At 43.3% G+C, this 14,887-nt stretch overlaps 1 protein-coding gene across 1 annotated transcript in view; it reads right to left on the minus strand.

Moving 5' to 3' along the window:
* Positions 1 to 10,662: 10,662 nt before the first annotated feature.
* RPAP1 (RNA polymerase II associated protein 1) overlaps positions 10,663 to 14,887 on the minus strand; it is a 42,736-nt gene continuing 38,511 nt past the window's right edge. The window contains exons 23-25 of the mRNA XM_074149315.1: positions 14,235 to 14,411; positions 13,482 to 13,538; positions 10,663 to 12,722 (exon numbers count right to left, since the gene is read on the minus strand). Of these exons, the coding sequence (XP_074005416.1) occupies positions 12,567 to 12,722; positions 13,482 to 13,538; positions 14,235 to 14,411 (390 nt within the window). The 3' untranslated portion in view covers positions 10,663 to 12,566. The remainder of the gene's footprint in view (positions 12,723 to 13,481; positions 13,539 to 14,234; positions 14,412 to 14,887) is intronic.

Consider the following 14,887-nt stretch of genomic DNA (forward strand, 5'->3'; position numbering starts at 1 on the left):
GTGGCCCATCTGGACCCAGAGAGCTACCAAACGGCGTGCCAGCAGGCACGTTAACTGGCCGGTTGGCTTCTACCAGACTGAGCATACATGGGCAGAAAGAGCTGAGCTGTTCTCTCAGCAAAGGCACTAACAGATGCCTACTTCTCTTCTATTCAGTCACCAGTTCCCATGGAGCACAGAGGGACTTGACATACTTGCTTTCTCTTCTGTTACATTGGTTTCAACATTTGAACCCACAGGTCAATTTATTAGAGAAGGTCTGAAGCGTAGCAGGATTCCCCAGACCTCACTCCTGAAGGAACCAGCCTAAAAACATAGTTGTGTTGGTCGGCACATGTGTGCACTTGCAGCATCAGAGTCAGTCATGGTGGCAGATGCACCTCATCTGGATTCTAAAGGCTCAGCAAGAGCAGTTCCTGCAGTCAAGCGCTGTGCGAGGTCAGGGACTAAAGTTTGAAATTACATTAAATAAACAATGTATTTTAAAAGGTGAATGTTTGTTGAGGTAGGGTAATATCAAAAGACCTATTTGGGCTTCCCAGTGTAAGAGTCACTGGAAGCCCAAAAGCTGTAAAGGCTGAACCTTGACAAAAGCAGTGAGGGGAAATTCGTTATGGTGACAGGAGAAAAAGAGGGAAAGGCTTACACAGGGATTACTCTCCCTCTGTCACATACTTCCAGTGAGACCTTGGGCAACTACCTTAGCAGTCTGTGCTGTGTTTTCCCATCTGTCAAACAGGAGAAAGAAACAGACCTTTTTAAGCAGGCATCGGGCTGCTTAGTGCATTAGTGTTTATAGACTGCTTTTAGATAAAGCGATGGGAAAAACTTGGTGGGGGTGGGGGAGGAATGCAAGCTGAGGATCAAATTTTGAAGCATCAACTTTAAAGATGTTCCTCAGGGTTCAATTCTAGGCCCAGTTCTGTTCAATATATTTATCAACAGTCTGGATGCAGGAGTTGAATGCACCATTAAGCAAGTTTGCTGATGATACCAAACTGGGAGGTGCTGTTGACTCTCCTGAGGGACAAGAGGCCTTGCAGAGATATCTAGATGGGTTGGAGTACTGGGCTATGGTTAATGGGATGAAATTTAACAAGTCAAAATGCTGGATTCTGCATCTAGGACAGAATAACACCAGGCACTAGTATAAATTGGGAGAGGAGTGGCTGGAGAGCAGCCCTGCAGAAAGGGACCTGGGGGTGCTGGTCAACAGCAGGCGCAACAGGAGTCAGCAGTGTGTCCTGGCAGCCGAGAGGGCAAACTGCATCCAGGGGTGCATCAAACACAGCATCATCAGCCGGTCAAGAGAGGTGATTATCCTGCTGTATTCAGGGTTGGTGTGGTCTCCCCTTGAACACTATGTGCAGCTCTGGCCCCCACAATTTAAGAAGGGTGTGAAGGTCCTCAAATGCATCCAGAGGAGGTCAATCCAATGATAGGACACATGGGAACGGCTCAAAGCTGCACCAGGGGAGGTTTAGACTGGACATTAGGAAGCATTTCTTTACCAAGAGGGTGGTCAAACACTGGAACAAGCTTCCTAGAGAGATGGTTGATGCCCCAAGCCTGTCAGTGTTTAAGAGGCATTTGGACAATGCCCTTAACAAAATGTTTTAACTGTTGGTGAGCCCTGAACTGGTGAGGCAATTGGACTAGATAATGTTGTAGGTCCCTTACAAATGAAATAGTCTATTCTATTCTAAACAGCAGAGAGCACAGGCAACAATAGCACGAAGCAAGCCTTTCAAGTTTGCTGTACCAGCTCAGAGCTCCAGGACAAGAAGTTTCCTCTAGGCAAGTAGGCCTTGCTGATTTACCTTCCCAGATGATTCAGAAACTCTGACTGATGTACAATACCATCAGTGATATTTTCTTTTTTTTTTTGTACTTGGCTTCCTTCTCCACCCACCTCTTCCAAACGGACTGATTTGCTCCTACGTTTCATTACAAGCTCATCCATTCCTTTTTGCTGCTGGTGCCAACCAACTTCCTCAAACAAGGCTGTTGCATTTGACCTTCAGAGTCCACAAGTCGAACAGTATGATGTGACAAACTCACAGTCATGGACACATCAGTGATGAGGTTACCCAGACTGCCAGCCAACCACACGACTACAGCATCCTAAATAGCTTCCATATCAAATCAAGAGTAATAATATATTGGTGACTCAAGAGAGAAAAGCCTTTTGTCTCTGAACAAATTTATTTCTCTCTGAAATTAAGACCTTCTGATTTCAATTTCATCTCCTCTGCCGCTGCTGAAACGAAGCTGCTAAAAGCACAGATGACATGCAGCAATGTCCTCTTTGGGCTAAACAAAACTTCTGAATAAACAGATGGAAGGACTTGGCACAGCTCATTCTTTGGGCACCCTGAAATAGACAAGCATTTTCCTTTGTCTGTTTTCTCCCATCTCAGATAACATCTGGCTTGGTCAGGGAGATCTTACTGCAGAGACACATTTCCTTGCTGGAGGCCAAACAGGCCCTTGACAAGAACCACATGAATACACACTTTTGTGCTATCAAACAACACTACAATGAGTGCTTTTGTGGGCAACATGGAAATCCTATGGCCACATATGAATGTGTGTGCGAGAGGGTGGAAATCAGATGGTCACACCACAGAAACAATGAAGTTGTGAGCTCGGTCCATACTCTATACCTCTGCTATATACAAAAACACTTGCTAAGTTACATATAACATGCTAAGAATAGTTGGTAGGGAGAGCTCCCTTCATTGCCTAGCACATGTCTCTTCAGAATGGAGCCAGGGTACCAGAAAGGTTTTGCTTGTAAGATTCCTTGAGGCTTTTTAATGTGTGTACACATGCACAGACAAAACAGTTAACTGAAATTCTTAAAGCAGGACCGGCATGGTGTACACACCTGCTGCATTTATGCAGTTTGCCATGGGTGCAGTTTTACAGGAAGAGGGAGTGAGGGGTGCCTTTCAGAGGTGACCATCTGGACAGAAAGATGAGCTCACCCAGAAAAAGCATTGGGAACTGGATACCCTCCTGAACAACCCAGGAACTAATTGATTTTTCAGACCTAGATCAGTAAGCAATACTATGCATAGCAGCAAATGACAGACATACAAACTGGAAAATATTCTTTGCAGCCTTACTTTGGCCTGCCGTGAAAAGGGAAAAACAAATCAGAAAGATACATCAGAACAAAAACTTGTTAGAAACCTCCTCAGGCAAGCAATATGGCAAGGACTAAAAGCTTTGATGGCATTTAGACTCCTGGCTACACAAATCTCTTCTAAAATAAAGCAGTCTCTAGAGCAGATAGTCAGATCAGACAATGACAGATCAGTAGTTATAAGTTCATGATCTTTCAGATGAGACATAAAACTGGGTCCTGACCTTGTGTGATCATTAAAGATCTCATAACGCTTTTTGCAAAAAGAGGATTGTTAATCCCACTGGTCTGGAAACAATCCAATTTAGGTAACTACCTAAATCAATCTTACAGACTCATCTAAATACAGTAGTCTCTTCTGTTCTCCAGGCTGAAGTAGTGTGTGGCATTTCTGTGTGCTGTAATACATGACTAAAAGAGTCCTCCCTGCCTCAGTATTAGATGAAACAATCTTTGTATATGCACTCACTGCCACTCCTACAAGGGGGTTACGAACCTTAGCATTTGCTAAGGAACCTGGAGATGCATAGTACAATGGATAGGTAATTTATTGTGGTGTTCAACACGGTTCAATATTCATGAAACCCTTTCCACACTACAGTAGTTAGAAATTAGAGCTTCCCAACTTTTGAGTGCTAACAGATAAACTACAAATGCAGGAGAGTAGAATGCTTATGCCTTTGCCACTAAATAAGCCTATCAGACAATATTCAAAGAGAGACATAACTGGGACAGCTCAATATTGCCTGAGTTATGGCCGTCGAACACACCAATGGTCAGCAGGTGAAACTAAACATGGTCCAAACCAGTAAATTTTCAACACATAAGTACAGGGCTCTTTGATAGACAATAAAGGAAAACATACAGCTTCATCCTAAGCACAACTTCCAGCTTCTGCCCAGGATGACTCATAAGCACGTCTCATTTTCAAAACTTCTTTACAAATAGCATCATTAGGGGTCCTAGAACTCCTTGGGGTTCATTCAATATGAAGATCCATAGGAGTGGATGAAAGAGCAGACAAAACCAAACAATAAAAGCACCAACTGTGCTATTCGGTAAGGAGTTAGTCTCCCAACATAGCCAGTAATTATCTCTTTGGGAAATAAAGCCACAATAAAATCCTGCAGGCACACACAGCTTGAGCTACAGAGGACATGAAATATGGACATAGTAAAATAGTGTGGATTTTTTACTCCAATAAAAGTGTAAGAGGACAATCACATCTGTCACCAGAAAGATTAAGCTTCTTAAGCGGTCTTAACATAGGCATGTTTGCACACATATAAAAGAATGCCTGAGTCAGGGTGTGCCTTTGGATGCTAACAGCAAAGGCTGATTTTGAATTGAGCTCTCCATTCACAACTATCTGTCAAGGCAAGTATCTTATTATTTTGCAGCTAGATGAAAAGGAGGGCTCATTATCAAAGCAGCACCCAATTATGGTTACTTACAGCACTTACCTCTCGTGATCCTTTGACATTACTAAATAGAGGCTATGATTCCATTCCCATTAAAATCTAAGAGTAGATTCCCTGGGGAAAAGATCAATGCTAATCTGCAGATTATTTCAGAGGTGTTCTCACCTGCATCTTCCCAAAGCAGAACATCCAAGTTTTCTTCACCAGGAAAGCCTACTAGGTTACCTATTTCCTGGTCTTCACTGTCTATTTACGTCAAGTCTTACTACCTAACCAAAAGCCAAACACAAAAAAAAAGGATCCAAGAACAAGTAGTTTCTTGTGGTGAAGCTTCCTTCTTTGATGAGCCTGCAGAATAAGAGCATGTGACAGCGGGTTTCTTTTTTTTTAATGCATGTACCCTCCTGATAAAACATTGTGCACTGAAGTCAAGAGAGCACAACACCAGTGGACTCTTTCATGCTCGCTCTCTCCTGTTTCTCTCACACTGGGAACAAAGCTGGCCAGCCAAAAATGAACCAGTGAAATGTAGCTCACGGTACACAGTAAGCAGGCTGTGGGAGCATTTTCCAGTTACTGATTTAGTACAATTTGTTGGAACAATATGCAGTTACCAAAAAAAGAAGCCTGAATGAACTAAACCACAAACTACATTTATCACATTCTAAGAATTCCTTGTTTCTGCAACATTTAATTCTTTGTAAGTAGTCTGTTGAGGATGAAGCAAAAAGTAAAAATTCATCTTTGGGTACAATTTTGACACAGTCACATTTAAGTGCACTGTAGCAGGAGAACAAGGTGGAAACATCAGAAAATCAGGAACATCTTTCACATCAGAACAGCTGTTAGCTCAGTAATTAGGGTCTCCCACATCACAAGGAATTCTCTCACCTCAGGCTATTGATCTTTCTGGGGCGAATCATATTTTCTCTCTAGTTTAGACCAGAAACTGCATTCTAGAAAATGTTCCTGGCAGGTGTTCAGTATGACTATAAAATTGCATTTTCTGTTTAAATAAAGGCCAAGTATTCTATGCTAGCTATAGGCTTATTGCTTCTTTCTTTGATCTGCAGCTACATATAGGATTGACCGAAATAAATAGCTGCAGAAAGCAGTAAGCAAAGATTGTGGATTCAAAGGGAAAGTCAGGTTGCAAAATAGAGAACGGTTTCTTAATCTTAAGAGTATCTTGGTAGCAGAAGACTCATACAAAGAGACAATTTATTGTCCATAAGACAATATTGGCAATTGCATATTAATTCTAGAGAAGCTCTGCAAAACGCACATGGGCACACTTGCTAACTTTTCCAACAGTGCAATGCTGGGTCTTCATGGCACCAGCACATGCAGAGAATCAAACTGTGTGACTTGTGATGCACAGGAGCAATTACTCACTGAATACAAATACCCAAGTTCTGCATCCTATTTTTAACTTTCAAATTGTACTGTTACAAAAAAGACAAGTCCCATCACCACCACCAAAATTTGAGCTTCAGAGACAGCTATAAAATACAAAATTGGCTGGTAAGAGCTCATTGCAAAGAAGCATGGTCAGCAAGCCCACGCTCTCCTCCATAAATATTTCAAGTGTTCATGAAACAGTACCAAAGAGAGAAAGAAACACGCTGAAAAGTATACTTTACATCCCCTTTCCTCCCACTCCTTTTCACAGTGGACAGACAGGAGGAGAGCAATGGCAGCTCCTGCCCAAATAATTTCATCAATCCAAACCTGATCAATCTTACTCCAGACAGTACCAAGAGGAACAAAAATGAGCCACCATCTGTGGCATCTTCTGGGTGGCAGCACAACTAACATTTTGTGAGTGAGCTGACACTCATGTCAGAGATGAGAAACATGATGCTTTAGCAGAAACTTTTGTATCACTCTAAATTTATTTTTGATAATCTATACGAAAGAAATATTGGTGCCAGGAGTAGCAAGCTGCTTTTCTGTGAAGGATGCTAACAACATATCTTCACAGTTGCACGACACACTTGTGTGGCTGTCATTGTATCGGTGCAGTGTGACACAAACCAGCCCCCCTCCAAAACCACAATTCACTACCAGCAACACAATACCTAAAGTTAATTAGGAGTTCTTCGGGCTTCCTGCTGCTCTGCAGGGATCAAAGAGCCACCCTGAACGTGCACAGTGAGGGAAGCTGCTAACAAAAGCCCACATGCACTAAGGAAGCCTAGAATATTGTTTTGGAGACCTGTTCATTGATTTTGTGAGGCAAAAACTTACTGTGGTAGAAGGGATAATGGTGTAGAAAAGTCACTTGATATACAAGCTTCAGTCTCCCTTTCAGCAGACAGATCCAATAGGTTAATTGCTAAAGCGTTGTCAAATATCTGACAGATCAGACCCAAACAGTGGGTGTGCTTACACCACCTACACAGCAGGCAATCTGAGTCTTAAAAGTAAAGTTACAGCCTCCTTTGCTGTATGGTTTCCAAATGGACGTCGTGCACATCATTTATGGACATCTGCCCAGACCTTCAGATGAACACCCCAAGAGACATGAGCTTCCACCTCAAACTCAGCAGCTGCATCTCAGTTCTCCAGTTTAACTACTGAATTATTGATTGTTTCTGGAAACAGCTAAAAGAGTGAGAAAAGCCAACGGAGAGGAACTAGAAGTTACTATGATGGGGGAAAATTCAAAATAAAAAGGCAGAGACGAGGAGGGAAGGAGTATATGACAGGGAGGGGGACACTGTGGCAAAAGAGAGGGAACCACAAACCTCACCTCAGCATGAGAGGCCCAGAAACAATGGCACCTGAAAGCTGAGCCACCCTCCACACTCACCAGCTTGCTCAATCCTTCCCTTCGTTCCTTCCCAAAGCCTCAAAACAGTCTCTACAGTTGGGGAGTGAGGTTGCGCTGTGGTGGAACCTCCAGTACCTGCTTTCCCACTCCCTCATCACCTCAGTGACCACCAGGATTTGCCTTCTCACCACCAAGCGGCCGGAGGAGCCTGGGGCCGGCCAGCATCCCCTCAGTGCACCCCAGGGACCCTGCAGACCACCCCAACAAAGCAAGGCCTCAATGAGGGTGGGATGAGCACAAGACTGAGAACTCAGGCAACCCTCCCTCCCTCCATCCTTGGCACAAGGCAACCACCAGTATAGCCCCAAAAACACAGCAATCACCTCAGCCGGGCAAAAGCCTTGACCCAACATGGCCGCCCCAACACACAAAACATGTTTTAACACTGCCAACCTGGTCTGCGGCCTCCACAGCCCCTGCCAGCCACTCGGTGCTCTAGAAAAGCAGATAAAATGGATGAAACATGGTATTTTCCTCCTGGTCACCACTGCTGCTGCCCCTCCACAAGCTCTCTGAGGGCTGGTGCTGCCCCTTCCTGCTCCAGGTGTCCCTCGTTACCTGCCCAGCCCCACAGCTGCCGCCCCCCAGGGCAGGCCCCCAGGCTCTTCCAGAAAACTGCCTTCCCATCTAACAAGCAATTAATATACCAACCTTAGACTTTAGCACACACACACACGGCCATGCCTTGACACAGCAGCACTTCTAGGTCATGCAAGCTCCCTTTTATTTTTTGTGGGTGGGACAAGCTGCTGCTTGACAAGCATCAGCGTCAGTGCTCTGGTTTGTCATCCATGTTAGACTGGGGTGGGGGGACACAGAGGGTAGGTGTCCCTGGCCTTCCTCATACACCTTAGACTTCATTATGATCTCTATATACAGTCCTTACAGGAAGCATCCATCACCCTGACAGGACTTTTGAGCTGGTTGCTCAACAGACCACAGAGCACTGCAAAAAAGCTGCCCAGGGGCAGGATAAAGGACATTGCTCTGGTCTCTGGAGCCACAGGTGTCTGTCGGAATCTGCTAGTTACGCCCTGGCAGAAAATAAAGAACCAGACCTAAAGACAGACCAGGTGCCACTCTAAAACATCCTTTGTTTGTTAATAACCTGCACATGGCTATTGCTTGGGGTCTGCTGGAGGCTTACCACAACACTGCTGGTGCAGCGTCTAGTCCTTTCAGACCACACAACCCCAGCTGGGTTGAATTTGGTCTCTTCGGGCTCTTTTCCTCTTTGAGCTGGGGCTGGCCAGAAATCCACATGCAGCATTTTTGCAACAGCTGTTTTAGACTCAAGATTATCACAAAAAAAGGAAGGAAGGGGAGCACATGGTGGTCATTTCACCCCTGTGTACAGACACCGCTCATCACACAAAACAGCAGCTCTCAGAGTATGTCTCCACAGCTCATTCTGCATTCAAAGTGGGAAGAAAAAAAGCCAGTTTTTATAAGCTAGGGCAAAGGCCAGTAAATTAGCATGAAGTTATTTTTAAAGGGATATCAGAGGCCCAGCTTTGTGAACGGAGAGCTTATACGAGGTTCTGTAAGGGGAAAGAAAACATGTTTTGCTCCCAAATTTGACTATCAGCTGGAGGCAGCACCACTTTATTGATTAGAGATTTCCAAGGAGAACTTTGCAGAACCAGAAAGGAGCAAAAGTGAGGATTAACATGCCTTTCTGCTCTACTTTCTGTCTGACACCAGAAGAAATGCATTTGTCTGACCCGTGCTATATTTACACACCCACATCTTAACGGCTTGTTCTGTCCATGACTTAATCAGCAAAAGGTGTTAAAGGTTTGCCCGATACTAAATGGCCAGCCAGAATGCATTAGTCCAGAAACAGCAATACTAGAAGGTTTATCTTCAGCTCATCTCCAGCCCAACCAATCTCTTGTTTTTAAAACCACTTTGTTGCTGCTTTCGATCACAGTCCTGGCCGAATTTGTCCCAGTACAGATTCCCACTGTTCCTGCATGGGATAACATCAGTAACTTTAATGAAACTAAGCATTTTCCAGTCACAAAGGACCAAAGATGGTGGGGATTTTTTTTTTTTTTTCTTTTGAAGAATTAAGAGACAGCATCTGGAGGGATTTTTTTACTTGGTTGTTGGTGTTCTGAGTTCGGACCACTTCAAAACTAGAAACCTATTTGTGGGTCTTATTTCAGCAGAATTATTTTCTTCTCCAAGAAATCTTAAGCTTTTGATAAGGAGTTAAGAAGTCACATTAATTTTTGGGACAGTTTTCATTTTCTTCATCTCCTCACTTACTCTGGTCAGCATTAAACTAGATTAACAGAACTGACACACTTTGGTCCTGCTTCACACTGCGTTCAATTTAAGTTTTAAGCTTCCATTCACTCCATCAGGATTTTTCCAAAATGCTCCTGCTGGCAAAGCACTGAAAGATGCTTAACAACCAATTACATCAAAAATTACTTAATTCTCCACATTTTCTCCAAAAGTATATGCAAAAATTAAAAACGCAGAAAATTCAAACCAGATTTAAGGGTTAGTTGTTTTTTGGCTACGTCCCAATTGCGCTGAATCCAAGAAAGTTTGCATTTAAACTAGATAAAGCAATGCCCTCTAGTGTTCTGCAGAGAAATTTGGTACAAGGCTGCCCAAAGCCGTAAAAAATTCAAGCTTAGTATTGCTGCACCATCTCAAGTGACACCCAGTGTCAAAAGCTTATGGCTCACATGCAGCATCCTTAGAATGTTCTGCACATAAGGGTGCCTGCAAAATGATCTGGGATCCTTTCGCTTCCTTCCTTCCATTGCATCAGAATTTCATGTCAAAAGATGTAGGTATTTTCTGGGCATAGATTGATGGCTTGAAAAACATCTGGGAACAAGAGGGGCTTTTGAGAATCAGGCAAAAGCCTGATCTCTTCCTTCCCAGAGTTCACAAAATAAATGAAATCTACCTCCTCTCTCATCACCTACAAATACCATCCACGGACAGTTTATTACTGTCTTCCCACCTGTGGCACGTGACAGGTCACATAATACCCACCCTGCACCTTCCCCCCCAAGTACACAGTACTTGGTACCCTCTGTTACTGACCCCCCCCCACAAGCAGGATGCTGCCTTTGGCTTGAAGAGTTCTCTTACAGAGCTCCAAAGCTTAGTGCATTTCCTCACAGCAGCACCATTCCCAAGATACTGATAAACTGCAAACAGAACTATCCAAACTCAAGAAATTATTTAAGTAAAGGAGAACATTCTCATAGTTCCAAAAAACACCTGCAGAGATATCAAAATATTTATTTAGACCCTGTACACATTACAAAACTCAACTTTGCATCACACAAAGGACTGAAAAAGGTTTTATAACTAGAGGTCTGAAAAGCAGAAGGCAAAGTCCTTGATGAAGTCTGCTCTTCAATGGGCAGCTAGGAGTCCTTAAATATTACCATCCATTGCTCTTGACAAGACAACTGCTGGGCTCTTGCCACTGAGACAGAATAAAAACTTGAATGCCTTTGATTAAACTTTTAATCACATCGAGTACTTTAAAAATAATTAACAAATAAAAAAACCCATGTTGACCACTGTGCTTTTGTTACTTTATGTGCCATTGACCTGCAGCAGAGAGAAACCACAGATCAAAAGCTGCAACAGAAGGAAAAAAAAAGGAAAAAAAGATAGATTAAAATGACACATCAGTTCCACCCATGTCCTATCCGAAATAAGTAGGAAAAAAGATGAAATGGTCTATTTCCTGGCAACCTGAGGCAGACTGGTACACTTAGAAAATTGCCAATGCAAAGACAGCACTACAGCCATAAAGTTGCTAGCTGGAATTTGTTTCTTGTCTGGAACAATTTCAACAATTACCAGCTGGCCTATTAACAGTGTTTCACACTCTTATTACGATGTTCACTGGAGCAAGGTTAATATAGGCACGGTTTCTTTGGAGGGAAGCTAGCTTGACCTGTTTTCTATATAAGACAGAAGCTTAGACCTTCGGGGTAGGCATCACCCCACACCTTTCAGAGGTATTTATGCATAAGAACAAAAAGAAAAGAAATAACTTTAACAAGTTTTGCTCAGAAAAGTAACTTCTCCAAACGAAAGTCTGCCAGAGTGACTGCTGTTCTGCAAAACATTATTGGATATAAACAAAACATCCAGTGAGATCACACCTAGGGTAAATTCTGGACTTGACCTGGCACTTGTGATGAGCCTTTAGGGCACTATATTTGTAGCCCTTGTGTCTGAGGCTGCAATACAGAATTTGGATGTAGAAGTGGGATCAAATTAGGAATTCTTAAAATTAGGTTTAAGCTTAGGAACTCCACTTTAAAATTTATATTACAATCTCCTCTTCTTAGAGGGCAAACGATACATATTCTACTTAAACAAGCAGATAGGTTTTTTCCTCTAATGGGGAGTAGTTACTGCCAAGCATCCTGCCCTGCAAAGAAATTATTTTTGACCTTGTTATACATGTAACCAAATTAAGGGAGAAAAAAAAGCAGTTTAGAGACTATCCAAAAGACAGCCAAGGGAGGATATCCAGTGTTTGTACCACTGCAGTAGGAACTATTGTAACGATTATTTCTTAGAGGTCTGACACAATGTCTGTGTGACTGACTGCGTGCACAGAACGCTGTCCTAGAGAAGCTGTTTGTATATATATATTTTTTTAATAAAAAGAAAAAGCTCTCAAGATCAGCTTCTCCCCGGCTATATTGTCATTTTATTTGCAGGGGATAGTGTGGGGAAAGGACCATTCAAAACTCAGTACAAAAAAAGCAAGAGAAAGATCTGGAAAAGACAGTCATCACCTTGAGAACCCCCAGTCTCCAGCCTGACTGAACAAAATAGCTTTTCAACTTCCTTCAGTTTATTCAACAGTTCAGTGCCTCTCAGACACGTTCTCACCTTCTCTGGGGAAAAGGAGAAGAACCTGAAAGAGAATGGAGGAAAATGCTCCAGCATTCATCATGGAGAAGCCACACACACATATTGCCATATCTTGAGATGACGTGAATCGTTCTGCAGGGCTGGGAGCATTCTACTAGTGCTTCACTTTGCAAAGATGTCAAGAGTGTCCAGGTATGACACTGAAACTGTCTGAACTGCACATAGTTTCATCAGTGAAGCATATGAGCTCTTCCATTCTTCTCCTTGCACAAGTGTTTTGCTATGAGACCAGCGCTGGTGCATTCTCCTTATTTTCTTTCTGTGTCACCATCTGCAGGTACTTCAGTCGCATGGGAGGGAGCTGCTCATAAAGGTCAAATCCCAAAGGGCTCTCTGCATTCAGCAGCCTGTAGTAGAGTAGGTGCTTTTTCAAGGTCTGAAGAAAGAAATAGAGGCCATTAAGCATGTCTGAAAAGTCTAATCTTTTCCCACCGTGTCTCCAACACAACATAGTGACCTGCCAGATAGTACAATCCCATCATACCCAACATATTTAATGCATCATCTTCAATAGAAGAACTATAAAAGATGAGTTTCTTCCAAGAAAATTCACTTTTGATTTGCATGAGATTTCGTCTTCTGAACACAACTCCACCGCCTCTTTGACAACCCCTCAACAGTCACTTCTTGCCAAAAGCCCAAATGGGGTTTTGAGTGGGAGCTAAGAATTTACCCTGGACGCTAAACATGAAGGGCCAAATGACCCAATTCTGTCACACAAATAATAGACCTTGGCAAGTTCCCTGAGAAAGAGTGATACCTTACATCTGTTTTGTTCTTTTCCGGGGAGGCATCCAAAGAACACCTCTTCATAGTTGTGCTAGAATCATCCCTCTAGCACCTCTCACTATGTAGATATAACAGTGCTTAGGCAAGAGGCATGGAAATACAGTACGGGAGTTTCATCTCGGTTCCAATAGGCTCAGTGCTTTGAGTTCAATTACTACAAGAGCTGGATAACAACACTTATAGCCATCACAGGTCAAAATCCTGCTGCTAGTCTTCTCTAAAACTAGCAAGGTAGTTAAACACAAATTTCAAAAACCAAAGGTTAACCTGTAAGAGTACCGTATCTGAAAATCAAATCCCAGTGGCACAGACAGAACCTTAGAGATCCTAACCTTAGAGATCCTACCTCATCCACCAACAGCCACGTCTTCCTCAGCATGCTTTTCCGAGCAGCATCAGTCTCCTGGGAACAAAACACATACTTTGCTTACACATACTTTGCTTAATATGGCACAATGCTACCTTTGCCTGTGGGCATACAGCAATCCAGGAGGATGCTTTGCTTGTTATGATGATGCTCCAAAGTGCAGCTTGTTCCATCAGAAAGGGCTTGAGATGGCTTTTGCTTGGATCCTGCCTCTCTCCTTCCCCTAACCTGAAACTCAGCTGACTTCTCAACTTTCAGGCAGAACTGTAGATCAGAGATGAATCATTAACACAAGTAACCATTCCTAGAGGCCCCAAGGCCACATGAGGGCTTCTGCTTGGTTATTAAAGCAAAGTGAAAGGAAAGAGTACTCTGCACCTTAAGATTGCCCCAGGCAGAGGGTAAATCTATTACAAGCTCTCTCTGCCTGATCAGCTCCCTCATCCTCTCTGTTTCATTCTTTTCCCACCACCATAGCCCACGTAGTTGCCGACTTCAAAGATTTATGTAGGACTGACTACCATTATTACAAGGACTTTAGGGTATAATGAACAGAAGTTGTTATCTCATATGTGGACTCTCAAACAGCTGACCAGTACTCAAACACTTGCTCACAATCTTTGTTTTCAAGCCCAGGGTCAGTGATTCACCACAAGCCACACTGGATCCTTGGGAAGAGCAGACGAAAAACCCAAAACTTCCAGCCCTGAGGCTCTGCTATCCATTACCTACCTCTGTAGTGATGTCTTGGGAGAAAATAAAGCTGTTCACATGAGTCACAGCCACCACGTAAAGAACAGGGCACCAGGTGTGGCGCAGTGCACCAGTGACCAGTGTTCGGAAGTAGAGTCGCAGGAGGTTCAGGTTATCTTCAGGAGGGGAGGTGTATCGCTCGAGAGGCACAGGAAACTGCAAACACATACACGCACACACAGAGGAAACATTACAATTTTCGTCAGGGTCTAAGTAGTAAGGGGAAGCTCATGACTTTAGGGTGCCCTTGTGTGTGCACTCCTGTATAACAGGATGTGCCTCGGTGGCACAAACCCCCATTCGGAGCAGAGCTGTTAACGCCCACACTGACTAATGTGACATGCCTTTGACAAAGCATCCTCGAGACTTTGGCTTTATGGAGAGATGTTTTACTGGTCATATCACCCCAGTTGGTTTTTGGCACAGGTAAAAAGAGTGGTTTCAAAGCGAGGAGATAGAGTGCTTCCTTTCAACAGCACTGCATCCTGCCAACGTACCGGAGAGGCTTAAACTGACCTATGCATTTAGCCAGAGAATGAAAGCAGACATATGCACCAGAGTTAATGCCGTTGTTAAGTGAAGTTTCCAACGTTTTCTGACTTCACTGTCTAGCTTTGAAAAAAAGCTTAGAA

The sequence above is a fragment of the Numenius arquata genome, chromosome 6, assembly GCF_964106895.1.
Source record: "Numenius arquata chromosome 6, bNumArq3.hap1.1, whole genome shotgun sequence".
In the NCBI taxonomy this organism is placed as follows: domain Eukaryota; kingdom Metazoa; phylum Chordata; class Aves; order Charadriiformes; family Scolopacidae; genus Numenius; species Numenius arquata.